This window comes from Aythya fuligula, chromosome 18 (assembly GCF_009819795.1).
Source record: "Aythya fuligula isolate bAytFul2 chromosome 18, bAytFul2.pri, whole genome shotgun sequence".
NCBI classification, from domain to species: Eukaryota; Metazoa; Chordata; class Aves; order Anseriformes; family Anatidae; genus Aythya; species Aythya fuligula.
Window position 1 is genome coordinate 338,802 of NC_045576.1, and position 24,386 is coordinate 363,187.

A 24,386-nucleotide genomic window follows, 5' to 3' on the forward strand; every position below is an offset into this window, starting at 1 on the left:
CAGGATGTCAGAACACAACACTTTAACAGTGGCTGAAAATACCCAAAGTCAGGTTTTTTCACTGACTGAATATAAATGAGTAAGGAAAAAAATTAAACCTTATAAGATTTCAGGATAGTGATTAAAATACAGCTTTGAACTTCTTTCATGAGAAAACCTCTACAATTTTTATTATCTAGACATTAATGATCTATAGATTCTTGAAGAACTACACAGTAATTACAAATCAAAGTGATAGAATTTCACATTTTGTGCAATTATCTTTCACTTTAAACCACAGGAAGCATTTACTCTTCACTTTCTGCCTTGCCAATTTCACGGCTCTTTGCTCGGAGCTTGTTGACCTGTGACTCTGCAATGTCAGCCCGCTCCTCTGCTTCCTCCAGCTCATGTTGGATTTTGCGAAACTTTGTGAGATTGACATTGGACAGCTCCTCCTGTGGACAGGAAAAAAGTTATGAAAATTTTTAAAATGTCATTTCCAATTTTCCTTAAGTGTGTTGATGTGAGATTCAATAAGGAAATGGGAAGATTCAGAAACATAGAATCAGAGTTGGAAAAGACCTTCAAGATCATCTAGTCCAACCATCACCGTACTACAAACGTTGCCAACTAAACCATGTCCCTAAACACCAGGTCCAACTTTCCTTGAACACCCCCAGGGATGGCAATGCCACCACTTCCCTGGCAACCTGTTCCAATGCCTGAATAGTCTTTTGGAAAAGAAATGTCTCCTAATTTCCAACCTGAAACTCCCCTGGCACAACCTGAGGCCATTCTCTGTAGTCCTATCGCTAGTTACCTACAAGAAGAGACTGATCCCCAGTTCCCAACAACTTCCTTTCAGGGAGTTGTAGAGAGCAACGAGGTCTCCCCTGAGCCTCCTCTTCTCCAGACCAAACAACCTCAGTTCCCTCAGCCGCTCCTCATAGGACTTGTGTTCCAGGCCCTTCACCAGCGTTGTAGCTCTTCTCTGAATGTGTTTCAGGGCCTTGATTTCCTTCTTGTGGTAAGGGGCCCCAAACTGTACACAGTATTCAAGGTGTTGCCTCACCAGAGGGACAAGGTACAGGGGAACAACCACCTCCCTGGTCCTGCTGGCTACACTATTCCTGATACAAGCCAGGATGTCATTGGCCTTCTTGGCCACCTGGGCACACTGCCGGCTCATGTTCAGGCAAGCATCAATCAGCACCCCCAACATCCTTTTCCTCCACATAGCTTTCCAGCCACTCTCTCCCCAAGCCTGTAGCATTGCATGGGATTGTTGTGGCCAAAGTGCAGGACCTGGCACTTAGCCATGCTGAACCTCATCCTACTGGCCTCTACCCATTGACCCATCCTGTCTACGTCCTTCTGGAAAGCCTTGTAGAGGATAGGTTGATGGGCAGAGGCCAATGGAATGAGGTTCAGAATGTCACTTGTCACACACAATTTCTTATCCAGAAATTACATTAAGTTTATCAAATTCATGCTGATTTCTTTAGAAAAGTCAATGAAACTAATTTGAAATAGTTTTTAAATGTTTAAAAATAATTTGTTCTTATTGTAACACTATGCTGGATATACTGTGGTATTTTGCCTTTACATAATGAAAAAAATCAAAGACTGGATTTGTATGTAATTCTTTCCAATATTTCTGGGGGAAAAACAAAGAAATAGCTTAAATGCTAAATATTTAGATGGTTAATAATATATGACAAGAATATATGACTCTCTGAATATGAAGTGAATGTATGATTCTCTGAATATGGACTTTGAAATTTCTGAATAATTATATATAGAATGATAGAATCATCAAGGTTGGAAAAGACCTTCAAGATCATCAAGTAAAACTGTCAACCTGACATACTGATTTACATCACTAAACCACATCCCTCAGAGTACCATGTCCATACATCTCTTAAATACCTCCAGATACAGTGAGGGTCTCCAGCATTCCTCTGGAGTTCCAAGCCCGTTCCAGTTCTTGAATACCCTCTCTGTAAAGAAATTCTTTCTGATATCCAATCTAAACCTCCTCTGGTGCAACTTGAGGACAGGTCCTTGCATCTTATCATTTCTCACCTGATAAAAGAGACACCAACACCTTCCTCACTGCAACCCCATTTCAGGTAGTTGTAGCGAGTGCTGAGGTCCACTCTCAGCCTCCTCTTCTCCAGACTAAACCTCTGTTCCCTCAGTTGTTCCTCAGATGTCTTGTGTTTTAGGCACTTCAACAGCTTTCTTCCTCTTCTCTGCACATGCTTGAACAGCTTAATATCCTTGTAGTAAGGAGGCCCCAAACTGAACACAGTATTTGAGGTGTGCTCTCACCAGTGCTGTGCACAATGGGATAATCACTTCCCTAGCCCTATTGGCTATGCTATTTTATATGCAGGCCAGGATGCCATTGGCCTTCTTGTCCACCTGGCACACTACTGGCTCATGTTCAGCCAACTGTCAACCAGCAGCACCCCAAGTCATTTTCTGCTGGGCAGTGTTCCAGCAACTCTTGTCCAAGCCTATACCACTGAACAGGATTGTAATGACCCAAATGTGGGACCGGGCATTTAGCCTTCTTCAATGTCATGTGAGTGAACTTGGCCAATCTGTCTAGCCTATCCAAATCCCTCTGCAGAGCCTTCCTACCCTCAAGCAGATCAACAGTCCTGCCTAACTTGGTACCATGTACAAGCTTACCAAGGGTGCACTTAATGCCCACATCCAGGTCATTGAAAAAACTGTTAAACAAAATGCTCCCCAATACTAAGCCCTGGAGAATGCCACTGGTGACCAGATACCTGGCTGGTCACCTGACAAATCTGGTGACCTTGGTGGTTACAGCATTAGTGGATATGGGAAGAATAACTGACATCACCTACCTAGATTTGAGACATTTTACACGGTCTCCCATGATATTCTTGCCTCTAAATTGGAGATACATGGATTTAATGGATGGATCACTCAGTGAGTAAGGAATTGGCTGGATGGTTGCACTCAAAGAGTTGCAGTCAACAGCTCAATGTCCAGGCAGAGACCAGTAACAAGTGGTATTCCTCGGGGGTCAATATTGGGACCAGCACTATTTAACATCTTTGATGGTGACAGGGACAGATTGAATGCTTCCTCAGCAAGTTTGCTGATGACACTAAGCCGTGTGGTGTGGTCGACATGCTGGAGAGAAGGGATGCCATCCAGAGGGACCTGGACTTGCTTGAGAGGTTGGCCTGTGCAAATCTCATGAAGTTCAACAAGGCCAAGTGCAAGGTTCTGCATCTGGGCTGGGACAATCCCAAATATGAATATAGGCTGTGTAATGAGTGGATAGAGAAGGCTCTGGGGAGACCTTATACCTTCCAATACCTAAAGGGGACCTACAAGAAAGCTGGAGAGGGACTCCTTACCAGGCTGTGTAGCAATATAGGACAAGAAGTAATGACTTTAAACTGAAAGAGCGTAGATAGATTTAGATTATACATAAGCAAGGAATTCCTCATGATGAGTGTGGCGAGGCACTGGAACAAGTTGCCCAGATTCATTGCGGATGCCCATCCCTGGAAATGTTTAAGGCCAGGTTGGATGGGGCTTTAAAGGACTTGGTCTAGTGGGAGGTGTCCCTACCCATGGCAGGGGGGTTGGAATTAGATGATCTTTGACATCCCTTCCAACCCAAGCCATTCTATGTTTCTATCATTCTACCAAATGAACTGAACTCCATTTACTAGGACTCTTAGAGCCTAGCCGTTCATCCAGTTCTTCACCCAGCAAACTGTACACCTGTCCAAGCCATGAGCAGCCAGTTTCTCCAGGAGAAGGCTGTGTCAAATGCTTTACTAAAATCCAGGTAAAAAACATTCACAGCCTTTCCCTCATCTAATAAGCAGGTCATGTTTTCATAGAAGAAGATCAGGTTAATCAGGCAGGACCTGCCTTTCATAAACTAATGCTGGCTACTTCTGATCACCTGATTGTCCTGTGTGAGCCATGTGATGGCATTCAAAATGACCTGTTCCATAACCTTCTCTGGTAGTAAAGTTGGACTGACAGGCCTGTAATTCCTGGGATCCTCCTTCCTTTGCTTCTTAAGAGTCAGGTGTATTGAGGTTCCCCTCCTGTGGCAACTTTAGTCTAAACGTCCTTTCAGCAGCTTGGCAAGCCTATAAACAAAGATGGTCTTCCCCTCCTCCAACAGATGGACCCCGTCAGTTCCCAGTACCCTAGTTATCTCAGAGAGTCACATCATCTAAAAAGCCAGATCCCAGGCTATAAGACCAGTAGTACCACAAGCATGCATTGATCTGCCACCTTCAACGGATGCCTTTAAAATCTCTTTGGCTGGAAGGATCAAAAAGAAGATCACCTGTGCTCCAGAGCCTCATAAAGCTGCTCCAATGGCTTAGAGCTGCTCCAAGGAACTTTTAATTCCATTAAATCATTTTTTCACTTATTTACTGCTATTAAATTATGTATTGCAACTTCTTTGAAGGTAATTCCGTTTTCTGCATGAGGGAATGATGAAATATGAAATAAAGAAAGTTAAAGAAAGAAGCATTACTCTTGACCTTCAACATTCTTTCCAGTGATGCAACAATGCTCAGAACAAAAGATATTCTACACCTCTGTACATTCCTGATCTTTTCTGTACTGCACAGCCAGAAAATGACAAAAAATGTTACAGTCTTGAACAGAGCTAGGCAGAGGAAATTATCAACACAAATTTCCACCTCTGCCATGAGGTAGACTGACTCTTCTCACAGAAATACTTACAGCCTCCTCGGCTTGCCTCTTGTAGGATTTCACTTTCATTTGCAGCTTGTCCACCAGATCCTGGAGCCTGAGAACATTCTTCCGGTCTTCCTCAGACTACAGACAATGTTAAACAATGGCAAGAAAATGGTAAATAATAGCAAGGCTTCTTTTCCTATCTCCCTAAGTTTCTTCTAAATGAAACAGAGACAGTTACATGCCTTACAGAGCACTGCTGTTCAGTTATACAGAGCTAAAAAACTTGCTAACTGTGTCAATGACTAACTGAGAAGGATGGAAAGAAAACCCTCATGAGGCACTATGCTAACATATTCAACTCCAGAGAGAAGGGTGTGTAACCACAAAAAAAAACACCTCTTCTCCCTTACCTGGTAGGTCAGCTCCTTCACCCTCCTCTCGTACTTGCGCACACCCTTCACAGCTTCAGCGCTGCGCTTCTGCTCAGCATCAACCTCCCCTTCCAGCTCCCGCACCTGCAATGAAAAATCTGTCTTTGGAGCTTCTCCGGTACCTCTCCAAGGGACATGCTCACTTGTGCACAAATACCAGCCCCACGCACCCTGGCCTCCAGCTTCTGGATTTGCTTCTTGCCTCCTTTCAGGGCCAGCTGCTCAGCCTCATCCAGACGGTGCTGCAGGTCCTTCACTGTCTGGTCCAGGTTCTTCTTCATTCTTTCCAGGTGAGCACTGGTGTCCTGCTCCTTCTTCAGCTCTTCTGCCATCATGGCCGCCTGGAGAAGAAAGAATCAAAGGCGTCTTGCAGCTGAAGACATTTTTTTTTTTTTGGGGGGGGGGGAGGGGGGCGGGGATAAATCCACCATCATCAGTGAAAGGAGACCCCAACTCACATCTGTGATGGCCTTCTTGGCCTTCTCTTCAGCATTGCGGGCTTCCTGGATGGTGTCTTCCATTTCACCCTGAATTTGGGCAATGTCTGTTTCCAGCTTCTTCTTGGTGTTGATTAAGCTGGTGTTCTGTTTGAGAAAAAAACATAGTGTTTTCTCCAGCAGCTTTAGTATACCATCTCTGGCAATAAATAATTTCCCTACTTTTATTTAGAGTTCTGTTAATGTGTTATATGAAGAATATATACTGCTGTTTAATAGTTGTGCTAGAAGACTGCCATTGAGATATTTTTTGAGTCATTGAGTCATTGAGATACCCTTGTTAAAAAATTAAAATAGATCTAATGATTATGTCAGTTCTCTAAGAACTGTTTCTTACATTTCCCTCTGAATTTGGGATATAACCGTTTCCGGCTTCATCTTGGTGTTGCTCAAGTTGGTGTGCTGCTTAAGAGCAAGAACATCACAATTTTATTTCCATTACCTTGTAATATCAAATCAAGAACACTGCAAAATATTGGTCTTTAATGTAAATTGTGCCGTCAGGTCCCATGGAATTCTGTTCTAAAGGAGTTGTGGTGGTAGCTACTAGTTTCTTAGCTGTTTAGCTGTTTAAGTAGCTGTTAGCTAGTTTCTTAGTGACGAGCTCCAATATTTCAAGAATGTCTTCCATAAAATTTCCACACAGTTTGTGGGTCAACACAGAAGGAATTTATACTTGCAAAGAAAAACAACATAATCTTTCCTTATCATTTTCAGTCTAGTGGCAGTTCTACAGAATACTTACACTAACTTTGCTAAAAGATGTTAAGGACAGTATTAGTGTATTCCTGTTTGAACATAATTCCTGTGATAAGCATAATCATCAACCTAAGTCTGACTTTACAATCTCAGATGTAGGAAAGGTAGTGAACTTACAGAAGCAATAGGGCATGAACCTCCAATTCTCCTCTTAATTTATTACTTTTAAAATAAATCTCTACTATAGTCTAATGAATTCCATCTTGTTTCTGAGGCTGAAAACTCACTTTTAGTATTTCTTATCCATACTGTGACCTTTGCAACATATAACTTACTAAATGCTGTTACTTATAACTACTAACTACACTTACTTATAACTACTAAATGTTGTTACACAGCTAGTCTCCAGGTACTTCCTTTGTATGGAGCAGAAATATAAATATTAAATATATTTGTTCACTGACTTGGGTATGGAGGAGCTGCACACGCTCGCTTGCATCCAGAAGCTCCTGTTCAGCCACTTTCCGTGACCGCTCTGTCTGCTCCAGGGCTGCCCGCAGCTCCTCAATCTCAGCCTGCAAGAGGTTTGCTCTGCGCTCCACCATGGCCACCTGCTCCTTCAGGTCCTCCTGTGTTCTGAGAGCATCATCCAAGTGTATCTGGGTATCCTGCAGTACAAGTGAAAGAAATTATAAGCAGACCAGAGTCCTTTGGAACAGAAAATTTTAGCTAAGACTTGTCTATGAGCATCTTTAATTCAATAGACCTTGAGCACTCCCTGTGTGTTTCTCAGGTTCTTTTGTGCCTCTGCAGCCTGGCGGTTGGCATGGCTCAGCTGGATCTCCATTTCATTCAGGTCTCCCTCCATCTTCTTCTTCAGCCGCAGGGCTTCGTTCCTGCTCCTGATCTCAGCATCCAGGGTGCTTTGCATGGACTCCACAACTCGGAGGTGATTTCTCTTCAGCTGGTCGATTTCCTCATCTTTCTCTGCTATCTTCCTGTCAATCTCAGACTTGACCTGGTTGAGCTCAAGTTGGATGCGAAGGATCTTTCCTTCTTCATGTTCCAGGGAGGCCTGTACAGGAATGAATGCAAATTAAATACTTATGTGAAAAATATTGAACCTCAAGCTCTGAGTAAAGCAAAGTGCAGTGTTTCTGATGATATCTCTACAGTTTTATAGAAGCATTCTTATCCTCTTGTATCTGGAATGACTTCACACTGCTTATAATGAGATCGAGATCCAAGACCTGTAAGACAGAAATAAATAATGCCAGCTACCTCTGCTTCCTCCAGAGCAGCCTGAAGTTCTGATTTCTCCTGCTCAATCTGCTTCTTGACTTTCTCCAGCTCATGAATTGCCTTTCCTCCCTCCGCAATCTGCTCTGTGAGGTCAGAAATCTCCTCTGTGGAAACAAAGATGAACAGCATTTTCATACACAGGGCAAAAGGGGAAGTGTCCTGCCACACTGAGGCAACAGGCATCTTTGCAGACCTGGAGGCAAAAAAACATGTGGAAAGTCAGACACGGTTGTGAGAAAGCTCTACCAGGAGTAGAGGACCAGCAACTTACGCTGCAAGTTCTTGTTCTCACGCTTCAGTGTTTCCAGGTGGTCCAGGGACTCCTCATAGGCATTCTTCATCTTAAACAGCTCCGTGCTGAGAGAGCGAGACTCCTTCTGGGAAGCTTCCAGCTCAGCCTGTGTTTCCTCGTACTTCTGCTTCCACTCTGCCAGGATCTGAGGAGCAACAGGGCGTGAGTATGGATGTGGCAATTGTGAGGGGATGCCCTGCCCAGGAAGCACAGGGCCAGAGGCCAGAATACCTTGTCAAAGTTCTTCTGCTTCTTGTCCAGAGCTGCGCAGGCAGCATTTGACCGCTCCACGTCAATCATCAGGTCTTCCACCTCGTTCTGCAGCCTCTGCTTTGTCTTTTCCAGGGAAGCACATTTGGCGTTGACGGCTTCAACATGTTCCTCTGCATCCTGCAGGCGCTGTGCCAGTTTCTTCCTGGGAGGTGGTAAGCACAGTTGCCAGTAAGAAAGCAAGTTCTCATTAAAAAAACAAAAACAAAGCAAAAACAAAACATACAGCCACTTGGCCACTTTGTGCTCACAGAGCACACTTGGCCACTTTGCACTGTGTGATCCCCGTTTACACAGAGATTAAGATCTCTTCTAGACAGTCATAGTATTTCCGTGTCTGAATGCTGGGCTCTAGCAAGTCACTCTCTGCTGTTCACTCTGGTGTTCACTCTAGCACTGGTCACTCTTCTATTCTGCGTCTGAAGAGCTTTGGTGCTTCTGCTTTGCTCAGTGCATATTCTCTCTTGGTTATATTTTCCTTCTTCCTGCCACCCCACCCCAAAGTGCAGCATTGGATTCTTTCTGACACTATTATAGTGGTCTCCTGAAATTTCCATTGTTACTTTCTCTCAACCTTCCCCACTTTCCCCACGCACTTGGCCTCCTCCAGCTCCTCCGTGCGCTGAATAGCGTCTGTCTCATATTTGGTTCTCCACTGGGACACTTCACTGTTGGCTTTGGACAGGGCACGCTGCAGCTCTCCCTTTGCTTCCTGCTCCTCCTCATATTGTTCCCGGAGCAAGTCACAGTCGTGGCGAGCAGACTGCAAGGCGTGGGCCAAGGCGTTCTTGGCCTGGGGGAAAAATAGTAGTGGGTCAAGGAATAGAAATCTCCTTGGAAATGTGTAAATGTCCTGACTGAAATATTATTCTCCCATGAGAATGATGGCAATGTATTGAATGAGGACGGGAGAGTTGGGAATCTGCAAAATGGAAATCTAATGGATAGATGGTAGGTATCAGGGAGCAAAGGTAAATTGCACTAAATGAACTAAGAGTTTGTGTTTTTTTCCCTCTCAGCATGGTGTCTCTGTAATCTCATGTGTGTCTGAAGCACATTTTGGTGAGGAAAAATCCAGTGGACAAGATAGAATTTGGAAGCCTACCCACCTTTATCTCTTCTTCTAAGTGCCTCTTGAGTTCCTCAATCTGTTGGGTGAATGCCTGCTTGCCTCTTGATAGCTGAGAAATCAGAGCATCTTTCTCCTCCACCTGGCGTGAATATTCACCTGGGAAAGTTTGTAGATACATAGGCCTTTCATTCTCATTGATGCCTGTGTTCTGCATAGTTAGAGCTTTGACAGTGTATTTAGGAGAGCTCACAAAAGCTAATGATCTTAGTACATACATTTCTCCTTATTACATTTTGATCTTAGTCCGTAATTTTTGTATCAATTTATTACATTCATTTTATTACATACATTTATGTATATTATTTATTATTACATACACTTATTGATCTTATTACATTACATGATCTTATTACATATATTTTCTTCTTACATTTCTCACATCTGTGTTGGACTGGCCAGGTGCCCAGAAGGATCATTTCTATACTGAGTAAGAGAACCTCTATATGACATTTAAAACCTTATTAACCGTGATAATTAAATGAGTATGAAAGTTATTTTGTTAAACAAAATTTTATTCTATTCATTGAATATTAGTCACTGATCTTCATACATATATCTGAATTAAATATTCATTTAAGAGGCAGTACATGAGATACATCATTTCCCCTTTGTTGATATCTGAGCATTTTTGCTTTACATTTGCACTAAGATTGGTGGTCACTTCAAGCTTACAACATGAATACTAAATGGTGCATGTGACAAGGTATATATTCCCAGCATCTCCTGATTTTCTCCTGTGAAGCAGAGGGATGAAGTCTAGCTTATGAGAGAGATGAATTCTTCCTTCAATCTAGAATGCCTTAATTATATACTTGGTTCTGTACTAGGCTTACTTGTGAATATGTACAATTCTCTGGCACTGGGGAGCTTAGCATTGGACACAGCATGCCAGGTATGACCTTACCAGTGCTGCAGAACAGGGAAGGATCACCTTCCATTCATCTGCTGGCAACACTCCTAATGCAGCTCAGGATTTTGTTGGCCTTCTTTGCCACAAGAACACATTTCTGGCTTTTCTTTATCTTGGTTTCCACCAAGACTCCAGGTCTCTGTGATCCCTTTTAAACACTCCCTTTATAAGCCCTTATTTATTTATTTATTTATTTATTTACAATGTTCTCTTAAAAAATATAAATGTCTTACCAGATTCTGTTTGTAGACGAGCTTTCTGAGCACTGATGTCATTAATTGTGCGTTGTTGCTCCTCCTCCTTTGTTTTAATCTCACTGAGTTGATCTTCTAGAGAACGACACATCTTCTCCAAATTTGCCTATTTTCATGATGAACAGAATGAAGGAAAATTGGTGGTTCAACACAATTACTGGGAATCTGAATTCTCATGAAGAGAGTTCAAAGAGAGTCAAAATGTCTCAGTTCTATAAAACTTGCACCTCCAGCTCCAATATCTGTACAATTAATTTACATGCACTCAGTTTCTGAAATACAAGATGATGGCACACTGTAACGGGGCATTTCTGTTTGTCACTTACAGATTACATAATTGAAGTATTTACAGGAGTGGAAGAAAAATAGGAAGAAAAAAGAAATGTAGGGTAAGAGCAATTTCTAGTTGAAAAAAAAAAGCTAAAAAACTGTTAATGTCAGCATCATTCAGTATAATATTGTGAACCAAACAGTGAGAACCAAGAATTGTGAACCAAGCAAACATATAGTGACACATCCAACGACAGTCTATATATCCTTAGGATAGTTGCTTCAGCTAAAGATATATGTCTTTCAGAAAAAGGAACAATTATTATACTACTATTAAAGAATGTAAACACAATATCAAGTGGTAAAGAACTACTGTGTATTTTAAAATATGATTAACTTAAATAATAAAATATGAATACTTGATTAAGTTTGAACTACTGTGAAGATGTATTTCAGCACCTTGGCTTTGGAGACAGACTCCATGTTACTGGCCAAGTCATCTATCTCCATCTTCAGCTCACTCTTCTCCTTCTCCAGCTTCTGCTTGACTCGTTGCAGGTTGTCGATCTGCTCCCCAAGCTCAGCTGTGCTGTCTGCGTGCTTCTTCCGCAGGGCGGCAGCTGTGGCTTCGTGCTGCAGCGTGGCCTCTTCGAGGTCGCGGCGCATCTTCTGAAATTCTGCCTCACGCTTCTTGTTCATCTCAATCTGAGCTGCCGTAGCCCCTCCAGCTTCTTCCAGGCGCTCGCTGATCTCCTCCAGCTCCCTGGAGAGGTCAGCACGGTGCTTCTCTGCTTTTGCCCGAGAGGTTCGCTCTGCCTCAATTTCCTCCTCCAGTTCCTCGATACGGGCCTGGGGAAAATGCAAGACCCTTCACACTCATGCCCTACTTGTATTGATGTCCTTCTGAAGGGCTGAAGGGAAGGACCAGAGGCTTGCCTGCAGCTCCTTGATCTTCTTCTGTAATTGCATGCCCAGGGCTTGCTCATCCTCAATTTTGCTCTGGATCTGGCTGATTTCAAAGTCTTTCCTTTGCACAAAGCATACACTGTTAACACCTGAATAAAAGTACATAGTAAATCCATGTTATTTGTCCCACAACCACACTTACTTCTTCAGTTTCTCATCCAGCTGCTGCTTATCATTTTCCAAATCCATTGTGGATTCCTGGGCCATCTTTAGGTCTCCCTCAAGTTTCCTCTTAGCCCTTTCAAGGTCCATGCGCAGTTTCTTCTCTTGCTCCAGGGACCCTTCCAGCTAAACACAACAACACCATTAATGCCAGGCAGGTCGAACTCCATACCTGTCCTGTCTCGCTGGAGGCACATGTGCTTACATCATCCACTTGCTGCTCCAGCTTGGTTTTAGCTTTGGTCAATGTATTGACTTTGTCCTCTTCGGCCTGCAGGTCGTCCAGTGTCTGCTGGTGGGCCTCTTGGAGGGCTTTCTTCTCTTTTGTCAGCTTGGCAATGGTCTCATCCAGGGATGCCATCTCCTCTGTGAGGTTTTTCACCTTTGATGAAAAGGGACCAAGTGTAATTAAAGCAAGTAGGTACAAGACTCCCATAATAGCACAGTATGACTGATGTCTTCTGCCTCATACCTTGTTTTCGGTGGCATGTTTTTCCTTTTCAACCTTGGCCAAGGTTAGCTCCAGGTCATCAATGTCTTTCTTCAGCTCTGAACATTCATCCTCTAGTTTCCTCTTCTTGGCAGTCAGCTCAGCATTCATCTCTTCTTCATCTTCTGCTCTCTCTGTCAGCTCCTTAATTTTGGCTTCCAGCTGGATTTTAGTTTTGATGAGCTGATCACATCTTTCCTCAGCATCAGCTAAACCATCAGCTTCCTGCAATGATTCATTAGAATGAAATATTTTTCAAAATTCTGTTTGTATGTCAGCCATTATTTTTTCTCCTTTTTTTAAAGCAAGGTGTTTTTATTTTCAAAGCGGTTTCATAATGATGTTTCAAGTTAGAACTCCTTATCATAAGAGTTTATTTATTTTATTTTTTGATTTATTATTTTTTATACCATTTATTTTGGAATGCCTCCAGCCCTGAAGACAGGTGCTATGTAATAGTATAGTAATAAAAGATGAATAGTATATAAAAATAAAAGATGAAATATGAATAGTATAGTATAGTAATAGGTGCTAAGGATATATATATATATATATATATATATATAAATTTTATTAGTGTTACATTGCACTGGATCTATGAATGGAATAGAGTTCTGAAGTCATTAGAGTACCATGTAGGCAGATTTCTCATCATCCAGCATTTAAAACTCAAATGCTAAGTACTCCAGCATTCTGCTGAGAAATACTTATTATAAATCTCACAAAATAATTTACTTAGCATAAATTCATCTTTAATACAAATTTTTAGTTTGGGGAAAATTTTGTGTTAAGGTCACTGTTCCAAAGGCATCAACTGCATCAGACATATGTGTAGCCGTTGTGGTCAGGAAGAACAGTTTGGAAAGGAGACTGGTGTTTAGCCAGTACAAATTGCCTGAGTTTGCCGGCATTCTAACATGGAAACTTTGAAGTCCTTGGAGAAGTAACCTTTATTTTCTTTGTACTCCATGTTCTTTTCCTTATGGTTCTAACAAAGAGCAGAGATGCCATCCAGGCAGAAGGCTTCCTATGGCTCAGCAAGATGGCTAGTCTGGGTTTTATCTCACCTAGATTTATTTATCTGATATGTAACTTCCTGTAATTGAGAAAATCAAGATGCAGTTGATTTTCACTACTTTCTTCTCCCCGCCTTTCCGTGGAGAAAGTATTAGCTTTCCCCACTTTCATCACTGTTTTTCCTGAAGAGGCAGGAATGAGAAATGCTGTAGAAATACCTTCCACTCCAGCTCCTCTTACTTACTCCAATAGAATCCATTTGTAATTCCCCAAATCAGGGTATCAGTTGGACATCCAGACTAACTTCATTCATCAGATGATAACATATCAAAATTATATAGTAAATAAGGTTACATAAAGACATAATAATTGCTGCTCTAAGTTGTCATATATGATTTAAAACAATATACTATAGCAGTAAGGTTTACTAACTGGAAATGGATTAGCTCTCTCTTGATTTAAAAGTACATGGAACAAGCTGCAATAACGACTTGAAAATTTCTTAATATGTATTTATTCCAGCTTAGCTTTTCTATGTTTTTCCTTCCTATTTTATTCTTTATACGTTGTTCAAAATAATACTGGTTTGGAATAACGTGTCTGTTACCAAGATATATGGATTATTTTACATGGGGCATGATGAGCCAAAAGAATTAGCAACACTCACGGCCTGCACTTGGAGCTGTAGATCATTTTTCTCCTGAAGCAGGGAAACCATTTTCTCCTCCAGCTCCTTTCTCTTTGCCTCAGACTTTGCAAGCTCTTCCTTGGTTTTCTCAAACTCTTCCTTCATGTTTGCCATCTCCTTCTCTGATTCTGCACTCTTCAGCAAGGGCTTGATCTTGAAGAACAGCTTCATCCAGGGCCAGTGCTTGACATTCATGAATGCACGTACATTGTACTGGATACAGAATATAGAGTCCCTGAAAGGTAAGGGAAGTATGTTTTATACTTTTGAATATATATTACAGAATTAACTTATATATACAAATATGTATAATATGTAGTGACTGTTCTATATGTAATACTTTATAGTGATAATTCTCTATATAATGAATTACGTACATACAGGCATATATATATATATTATATTTTATGTATATAGGAAGCAAATATCCTATTGTGATGTAGTGATGGCCAACCTATATGGACAGTTTTGAAGTCCAGATTTTGGACATGAGCAGCTTACATGGCCTATATATCTGAATTCTGGACATTTACAGAATTTAGCCACTTATAGAAATTAGCAAAAATTACTACAAAGAGTGACATAATTTAAAGAAGGTCTTTTCTTCTTCTTCTTTTTTTTTCTTTTTTTTTTTTTTTTTTTTTTTTTTTCCTCTCCATTCATAGTGGTAAAATGAACTAATAACAAATAAATGAGTTTCATCGAGAAGGAGCTCGTTTTCAGTTTTGTTCACACCATTGGTATGTTAGGAGGATTGGCCCAGCAAGCCAAATAACTGTATGTATCTACCTCCTCTCCATCATTTTCTGGAACTCCACTCTCATCAGGAAGCCTCTGCACCTAGCCTGTGTGCGAGTGATGAGCTGTGCCAGCTTCTCATCCCTCATCTCCTCCAGCAGTCCCAGCAGCCCAGCTTTGAAGAACACCTTGAGAAAGGAAATGGTCGCAGCACATAATTGTCAGGTACTGCAAAGTACAGATACACACTATTTAAGTCAATAAGTATTTATACCTTGGTGTGACCAAATTTGTATTGGGTGTGATCCACATCAATAGATCCGAGGAGCTTCTCAGAAGCCTTCTTGCTATCAATGAATTGTCCCTCTGGGATAGCACTGGCATTAAGCACCTTGTACCTATGAGAGGAAGTAGAATATGAAGAACAGCTTCCTGAAAGCTCATTCAAGCCTGTACAAACTGATTCCATTGTTAAGATTCTCTGCAGAGTGGCCATGAGTGGATGAGAAGTGAGTAAGCCTGAACTTTACTCTTTTGCTTAGAAATGATATTTCCATGGGTAAATGTTTTTAGAGTAAAACTTGCACTTTCCTTAGTCTCGAAATCCTTGACAAAGAATGAATACAGATTTCCATGGGTAACTACTGGCATATTTCCCATGTCTTTTTATTTAAAGAGTTATCTTCAAATGAGAACGCTACGTGCAAGAAAAAATGTGTGGGTATGAGAAACAATTCTTCACTAATAAAAAGCGTCAGTACATACTCTTGGAGCGTTTTCCAGCTGATACAGAGCAAGAATCACAGAATCGTCGTCTTGGTTGGAAGAGACCTTCAAGATCACCTAGTTCAACCTCTGACCTAACACTAACTAGTTCTCCACTAAACCATATCACTAAGCACTCCATCTAAACATCTTTTAAAGACCTCCAGGGATGGTGACTCCACCACTTCCCTGGGCAGCCCATTCCAATGCTTAACAACTTTTTTGGTAAAGAAGTTTTTCCTAATATACAACCTAAACCTCCCCTGGCACAACTTTAGCCCATTCCCCCTCGTCCTGTCGGCAGGCACATGGGAGAATAGACCAACCCCCACAAGCCCAGCTCCCTCAGCCGCTCCTCGTAGAACTTGTTCTCCAGACCCCTCACCAGCTTTGTTGCCCTTCTCTGGACTCTCTCGAGCACCTCCATGTTCTTCTTGTAGTGAGGGACCCAAAACTGAACACAGCACTCGAGGTGCTGCCTCACCAGAGCCGAGTACAGGGGGACGATCACTTCCCTAGCCCTGCTGGCCACACTGCTTCTTATGCAAGCCAGGATGCTGTTGGCCTTCTTGGCCACCTGAGGACACTGCTGGCTCATATTCAGCCGACTAGCATCCAATACGCCCAGGTCCTTCTCTGCCAGGCAGCTTTCCAGTCACTCATCTCCCAGCCTGTAGTGCTGCTTGGGGTTGTTGTGCCCCAAGTGCAGGACCCAGCACTTGGCCTTGTTGAACTTCATACGGTTGGCCTCAGCCCATCGGTGCAGCCTATCCAGATCCTCCTGCAGAGCCTTCCTACCCTCAAGCAGATTGACACATGCACCTAACTTGGTGTCATCTTCAGACTTACTGAGGCCACTTCCTAGAGGATTATGAGGGCCACGTTCTGCTCCCCATCCCCTTCCACCAGCTCAGGGTGCTGGGTATCCAGACAACAACTGCTCTTGCCGCTAAAGACTGCGGCAAAGAAGGCATTAAACACCTCTGCCTTTTCCTCATCCAGATCATCAATAAAGATATTAAAGAGGACTGGCCCCAGTACTGAGCCCTGGGGGACACTACTAGTGACTGGCCTCCATCTGGATTTGACTCCATTCACCACAACTCTTTGGGCCCGGGTATCCAGCCAGTTTTTAACCCAGCAAAGAAGCAAGACCTTTTGATATTATTTGGTTTTCCAACAATTTAGTCTAAAATATTTTGTTGCTGCTTGATTCACAGCTGTGTGCTGATGGCTGCAAATCATCCTACTTTGCTCTCTAGAAGTTAAAGAAGTCCAAGCTAGTCAACATTCTTTACGGATAATTAATTAAAAATGTTTTATAATAGAAGAAAAAAAAATGAGAAGAGAAGAGAAGAGAAGAGAAGAGAAGAGAAGAGAAGAGAAGAGAAGAGAAGAGAAGAGAAGAGAAGAGAAGAGAAGAGAAGAGAAGAGAAGAGAAGAGAAGAGAAGAGAAGAGAAGAGAAGAGAAGAGAAGAGAAGAGAAGAGAAGAGAAGAGAAGAGAAGAGAAGAGAAGAGAAGAGAAGAGAAGAGAAGAGAAGAGAAGAGAAGAGGAAATGGAAGGCAATGCAAGGCAAGGCAAGGCAAGGCAAGGCAAGGCAAGGCAAGGCAAGGAACTAATTGCCCTTTGGAAATGTCTTTTCTTCTAGCTAGCTATTGAAAGAAACTGGATGATCAACTCAGACAACAGACTTTTATATGCCAAAAGTAGTTACTGTGAACCTTCCCATAACTCCCACAGAACTTAAAACGGTTAGTAAATGCAAACTGTTTGGCAAGGATATGATGGAGGGTGGCTTAAGTGAAGACTGACCTCTGTTTAAAGTCTGCGTAGAGTATTCTGCTGGGAAATCCTTTCCTGCAAATTCTGATCCCTTCCAGCACACCGTTACATCGTAGCTGGTGAAGCACCAGTTCATGTTCCATGGCACCTAACAAATGATATCATGAATTGGTACTTCATTGTATTGCACAGAGATGGTCAGATTCCTTACATCATGTAACCTTAACAACTTACCAGGTGTTTTTGTTTCATTGGGAATGAGGCACCGCACAAAATGTGGATGTGTGCTTCGCAGATTGCTCATCAGTTTGTTTAAATTTTCCTTAAGAGCAAGAGCAAAAATTATGCTTAAAAAAGGTACTTATACAATACAATCTCATTACTAGATGGATTAAAACCACTATAATAAGATCATGATCAGAACAACCTTTTGGGCACGTCTAAAGTAATTCTTCCAATAATTCAATGAGAATCCTTCTTTGTTATGAAATGCATACCTTTACCCTTTCTTAACATAGAGAATTTATATCCTAGATTGATCTAAAACTTTTTATGTGCAGAATTTTATGTATCTTTGATCACAATGCTGTAGAATTTATAATGATTATTCTAAGGTACCCGGAAAAGAGCCGAGACAGTTTGGAAAGAAGAACCCTTCTTCTTGCCACCTTTCTTGCCACCGCCACCACTCTCTGAAAAATAATACATTAAAAAAAAAAAAAAAAAAAAAGAATTGAACAAAAACATGTGATTAGAATTTGAAAAACTTAGTGTGTCAATCTTAATAAATAGAAAATGTAATAATACGAGCAAAATTCATAAATGCCTAGAGTGTTTATAGTTTCAAAGATTTTGTTTAGATAATAGCAGAATAAAATCTAATGACTTTCTTATATAAAGAAAATTAAAATGGGAAATACAATGCAACATCCTGTAGAGTAGGAAAATTAAGGAATTAAATAACTCATGAATGAATACATGAAATACATCAACAAAAGTGTCTTTCCATAACTTTATATCTAAAACTATGCATAAATCTAATGTAATGGCAACGGGTTTGATAGTATTTCTTGAAGTATTTGGGAATGTTTTATTGTAGAAATTATCTCCTGTGTCAAAGATCCTGTGCAAATTTTCTGTCTTATCTCCACTCTGACAACACATCTATAAAGGTCTCTAGAAAAATTTAATATCTTTTACTAATCTGAGTGACTGAGTGCCAAAAAGTAGAGAAGGTTTCGGGCACACAAACCTTTCAATATATTAAGAAACATTTTGTGTACAAACCATATTTTCCATATATTTTAAACTACTGTGGTTAAAGTAATACTAGCTACACTGACTTGTGAAAACAAGTCTCACATTTATAAAATTTAAATATTGTTGCAAAATATTATTGCAAGGTTTTTTTTTGTTTGTTTGTTTTGTTTTTTCCCCATAAAGTATAGGAGAATTGATTTAAAAGAAATCACCTGCTTCTGCCCCACCAACAGAGGCAAAGAGTAAGGCCAGTGTCTTCAGAGAGGACTTCTGGTACAGGCCCACAACAGTTTCATTCAGGGGATCCTTGTTCTTCTCAAGCCAACCAGTGATGTTGTAGTCCACTGTGCCAGCATAGTGCACAAGTGAAAAGTGGGCCTCGGCCTTGCCTTTACCAGGCTTGGGCTTCTGGAAGTTGTTGGACTTGCCCAGATGCTGGTCATAGAGCTTGTTCTTGAAAGAGGTGTCAGTTGCCTTGGGGAACATGCACTCCTCTTCCAGGATGGAAAAGATGCCCATGGGCTGGAAGATGCAGAAAGAAGACATGAAAAGGCAGAAAGAATCACAGATAAAGAAGTATTTTCCCAAGTGGGAGGATATTAAAACTCCCATGCACTTTTAAAGTGGAATTCTTCTGCACAGCAGAGCAAGCTATGGAATAATATAAAACTGTGTATTTACAATATCGTAAATTTCAATTTAAATTTGTATATGTAAGAAATTGATGCGTTTCTGAAAACATTAGGCATTGTGGTTACAAAGATACCTTCTCAATGAGTTCAATGCAGGCAGCCAGGTCCATCCCAAAATCAATGAACTCCCAGTCAATTCCTTCCTTTTTGTACTCCTCCTGCTCCAGCACAAACATGTGGTGGTTGAAGAACTGCTGCAGTTTCTCGTTGGTGAAATTGATGCACAGCTGCTCCAGGCTGTTGAACTGCGGAATACAGACAGAGATTATTATTATGGTAAAATCAGAAAGGTAAGGATAATGAACTTTTAAAGCAAATTTTCTGTCTTTATGATTTTCAATTGGCATATGTGCAACACAAAACTATTCTCAATGAAAAGCTTGTAGCAATCATGGTGCTTTAGATGTAACTGAAAGTATCAAACACATTTCTGTAAAAAGAAAGGCAACATTTCTTAAATTCTTCAGCAGAGTTACTTCTAAAATTACGTGAATAAAACATTGCTCTTACATCAAATATCTCAAAGCCAGCAATGTCCAGGACACCAATGAAGTACTGTCTGGGTTGCTTGGTATCCAGCTGTTGGTTGATGCGAACAACCATCCATAAGAACATCTTCTCAAAAACAGCCTTTGCCAAAGCACCTACTGAATTGTATACCTAAATCAAAACCAGAAAGTATGCAGTTATCATATGGAGCAAAAATGGAAGTCCAGTGTTTTTGTTATCAAAACACTTCTTTCCAGACACCAAATTTTTCTTACCTGCTGCACAGTTTGACCCTTGGTTACATACTCATTCCCAACTTTGACTCGGGGGTAGCACAGGGCCTTGAGCAGGTCTGCTGAGTTCAGACCCATCAGGTAGGCAGCCTTGTCAGCAACTATACAAACACATGGCAGCAGCATGTATTAGCTTACCAGCAGGTATATCTTGCAGAAATTCAGAATGGCTTCTGCAGAAATCATAAGTAGTTTAAGACACATACATACAGATACAGAACCTTCTCTTGATTTGATAGGAGATATTGATATGTCTCTTGATAGGAGACACTACTGTGTTTGTTGTTGTTTTGCATTTAAAACAACAACAACAACAAAACAACTAGTAGCGAAAGGCAATTGTAGTCAAGATAAGAAGGCCAATTAAGATAAAAATGTAACATATTTTTATTTCATCATAAGCAACATTCCCCAGAAGCTGGGGAGCATTTGTGTTGGGTGTATTTTCTTCACCATTGGCTTATTTTGAATTTTATTGAATGAAAATTTAACTTAGAGGCATTTAGGTAGACAAAACTCAAGAAATGTTTTAAAAGACAAAAGGGAAAACTAAGTCTGGGATGATAGTGAAGTTGTAGACAATCACAGATGTTCTCAGAACCAGACAGTGCAATCTCTTTCAGTGACTGCTGATGAAGTAACCTTAAAAACATAATACTCAAGAGATGACCATGCTTAAGTGTCAATTATGCTTTAAAGAACCTACACCTGAAATGAATACCAGTTTTTAGAAGTGCATGCTCAAGCAGAATTCAAAAAGTTTGTCATACTTTCTACTATTACTTGTAACAATGAATTCAGATGTGGACCCTGTTAACAGGCATGGTATGCAAAACGCTTTGCCCAAGAATGCCTATATATATCATGTGAAAACATAGGAAAAAAACATAGCAGATTGCTGCATTAATATTTGAAATGACCAAACATCCTTAAATTGCATCAAAAGATATTGAGGTTAGAAACAGAAAAGAAAATCCAATGAGTAAAGATAGTGTAATACCAGAATAAATTGCTTGTTTTCCTCGGGGTCTTCAAAAGAATGCAAAGTAGGAAAAAATGCACACTAAATGAAGTAAGCGGAGGGCAGAGAAGATAAACTGCCACAGTCTTCTCCCAAGTTTAAGGGCAAACAGAACTGGCACAATAATAGATGATTTTGCCACACTGAGAAATTTGCAATGGCCAAACTTTACGTTGACCTGAGACTCGGAAAAAAAATCAGTTTTTGATTTCAGTAGAATCGGTGTTGCATCCACGGCTCCAAATGGTTATGTGCCAGACCTGGGAAGCTGCCATTCAGTAGAGCAGCAAAGCCCGACTTCCTTCTGCCTGACTACTACTTGGTCAGCAGATGGAAGTGCGGTTTGGGATTTACTGATCCTTATACTTTGTGTAGTCCAAAGTAACCTGCATCTTTCGCTCAGCTGTGCTCTTCCAGGGAAGACCTCATGTTAGGACACACTAATGTGCTGCAGTACTAGCATCGGGGGAAAAAATGCAGATGGAGTCCATGATTCTGACCCTGAATCATGGATTCATGACGTGAATCATGATCCTGAATCATGGACCCTGAACTCTGCCTGTAGCAGTGAGTGTTTCAGTATTTATTGTAGTAATAATACCTTCGGTGCCGTCTGGCTCTGCCTGCTCTTCACGCTGCTTCTGCTTAAACTTCAGGTTCCCATAGTGCATGACAGCCCCCGTCAACTTGTAAATGGCTGTTTTTTCATCAGGAGTGAAGCCAGGATGTCAATGGCACTCTAATGAAGGAAAAATTAAAGAATACTTAAAAGCAAGGACCATGCCTGTTTATAGATCAGAGTCCACCTAAGAAACTTTCTGTGCATTGCTTACATCTGTGGCCATCAGCTCTTCCTGGTCATTAATGCTGGCAACCGTGATCTCCCCTTGACTCACGTACTGGTAGTCGTATGGGTTGGTGGTGATCAGTAGCATCTCTGAGAAGGACAAAACATATACAGATCCAAAGACAATAGGCATGGAAAGGAATGAAAAATGTTGCTCAGTGAACTCTATCTGGAGAAGTTACTGGTATTTCCTACCAATTAGCTCTGGCTTCTTGTTGGACATGATCTGATAAAATATGTGGTAGCTTCTTTCAGCCTTGAGCTGGAAAGTGACCCTGGACTTCTCCAGCAGATCTGGGAAGGACGGTAGGAGAGAGTTAGCACAGGAACTGAGCACCAAAGTCAGAAGGAATGTGATCAGGCCTGGAGGCCTGGCCTTACATGTTTCAATGTCAGCAGAAGCCAGTTTTCCCGTGGCACCAAAATGGATCCTGATAAATTTACCCTGAAAAAAAAAATTAAAAAAAATTTAAAAAAATCTAGATCCCCCTCACCAACTCTGACTGCATTATGTTGATAAGAAAAAAGTCATTTTTTTCTTATGCCAAGCGGCAACTTACAAAGCGTGAGGAGTTGTCATTCCTCACAGTCTTGGCATTACCAAAGGCCTCCAACAGGGGATTGGCACTGATGATTTGATCCTCAAGTGTCCCCTAAAATAGAAACCTCATTGTCATGTTATAGCTCAGAAATCAATCAGACACTTGCAGGGTCCTACTTCTAGGAGCCCACCTGCATTTTGCCAGACTGCTCCTCCTTCTTCTTATCCCCACTAGCTGCAATTGTTGCAAAGTACTGGATGACACGCTTTGTGTTCACAGTCTTCCCTGCACCGGATTCTCCACTGTCAAATCAAACATGGACCCAGAGAGTGTGTGGTTCCTGGGCATGGGGCAGCCCCTCAGGGACTCGAGTAGGGAGTGAGTGTACTTACGTGATCAGGATTGACTGATTCTCACGGTCTGCAAAAAAGGCAGAATGAAAGTTTTAACCATTGTTCTGAATAGCACTGAGCTGACTGAAAAGTAAATCTGTAAATGTAAGCTGGGGCTTCTTTGGAAAGTCTAAGCACTGACTCCTAGAAGACAGTACTGGATTTCCTTCCACATTCCTCAGTAGTAAGTATAAGCTCTGCTGGACCCACGCAACTGCCAGAGGCATGCGGTCCTCAGGCAAGCTGTGTATGCACTTGCCCTTCACACAGTTCTCATCAAGGAATCGAATCAAACTGCCTACCCATGATTAGATAAAGGACTGTATGGAATAATAATATTTTCTATTCCCTCAATGTAAAAAAGTAGCAAACTGTGAGTCCAGTGTTTCTTTCTGCGATGGGAGAGTGTGGAATTTGGTACAATAATACACAGTGCAGAATCTATGCATGTTTCTGGTACAGTTTGGCTTGCAATTGTCAATTTCTGTCACACAGCTCCATGGTGTTTGAAGCTGTCTTGTTACCTGCTCCAGTACGAGCCATGAGGCTTTTTGGTTTAGATTGCTTTGAATGAGATCAAGCACTCACCAGTCAGCATGAACTGATAGGCGTTGTCAGAGATGGAGAAGATGTGTGGAGGGGCCTCCTGGCGCTTTTTGCCTCGGTAGGCCAACACCACCTCCGGGTTGTACACCGGCAGCCACTTGTAGGGGTTGACAGTGACACAGAAGAGACCCGAGTAGGTCTGAGAGGAAGGGAGACAGCACGTTGGTTTCTGCTCAGCTTGGCACAGCAGGCCTTCCAGCTACCCAAGGGAAGAGAGCTGCTGGTACTTACGTAGATCATCCAGGCTGCATAACGCTCTTTGAGGTTGTACAGCACAGCAGGTTCATGGAGGTGGGTCATCATGGCCATGTCCTCAATTTTATCATACTTGGGAGGGTTCATGGAGAAGATTTGGTCATCCTTCACTGTCAGAGTCTGCCAAAGAAAAGAAAGAACCATATTTGTCATCTAAGAGTCTAGCGTAAGATTAAATCGTATTCTTAAACTTTAATTTTTTTACTCACTTCTCCTGCTTCAGTCTTGACAGTGACCTTTCCTGCTTCTTTGCTCTGGATTGTGCTTTTCACATAGGATTCTTTAGCATGCACCACAAAGACTGATGACTTGGCATCAAAGGGCTTGTTCTGGGCCTCGATTCTCTCTTTTTCTGACTTTCGGAGGTAGGGGGCTGCCTCCCCAAAGATGGCCATATCTGCATCTGTTGACATGGCTGGTGATTACTGGGAGTAATGCAGGAAGTATCTGTGATGGTATAAAATATGTTTTTTGGTCTTGCTGAAACTCACAAGGTTCGCACAGACCCACCCCTCAAGCCTGTCTAGGTCCTTCTGGATGGCATCCCTTCCCTCCATTGTGTCAGTCACACTACACAGCTTGGTGTTGTGAGTAAACTTTCTGAGGGTGCACTCA

The 24,386-nt window shown here is 41.5% G+C and overlaps 1 protein-coding gene across 1 annotated transcript; it reads right to left on the minus strand.

Annotated features, from left to right (window-relative positions):
* Nucleotides 1-287: 287 nt before the first annotated feature.
* LOC116496414 (myosin-1B-like) lies at nucleotides 288-24,184 on the minus strand. Its single transcript, XM_032199472.1, is given in 39 exon segments — nucleotides 288-437; nucleotides 4,750-4,845; nucleotides 5,118-5,222; nucleotides 5,309-5,479; nucleotides 5,597-5,722; nucleotides 6,799-7,002; nucleotides 7,101-7,409; nucleotides 7,616-7,740; nucleotides 7,908-8,073; nucleotides 8,160-8,343; nucleotides 8,795-8,991; nucleotides 9,308-9,426; nucleotides 10,474-10,600; nucleotides 11,224-11,613; nucleotides 11,701-11,791; nucleotides 11,873-12,018; nucleotides 12,098-12,274; nucleotides 12,365-12,607; nucleotides 14,067-14,322; nucleotides 14,877-15,013; nucleotides 15,100-15,223; nucleotides 17,405-17,522; nucleotides 17,609-17,696; nucleotides 17,993-18,066; nucleotides 18,847-19,156; nucleotides 19,401-19,571; nucleotides 19,837-19,986; nucleotides 20,091-20,209; nucleotides 21,731-21,853; nucleotides 21,856-21,868; nucleotides 21,963-22,066; nucleotides 22,172-22,270; nucleotides 22,358-22,421; nucleotides 22,537-22,629; nucleotides 22,709-22,820; nucleotides 22,911-22,938; nucleotides 23,499-23,655; nucleotides 23,748-23,891; nucleotides 23,981-24,184. Coding segments are annotated over 39 exon segments (5,814 nt in total).
* Nucleotides 24,185-24,386: the final 202 nt, after the last annotated feature.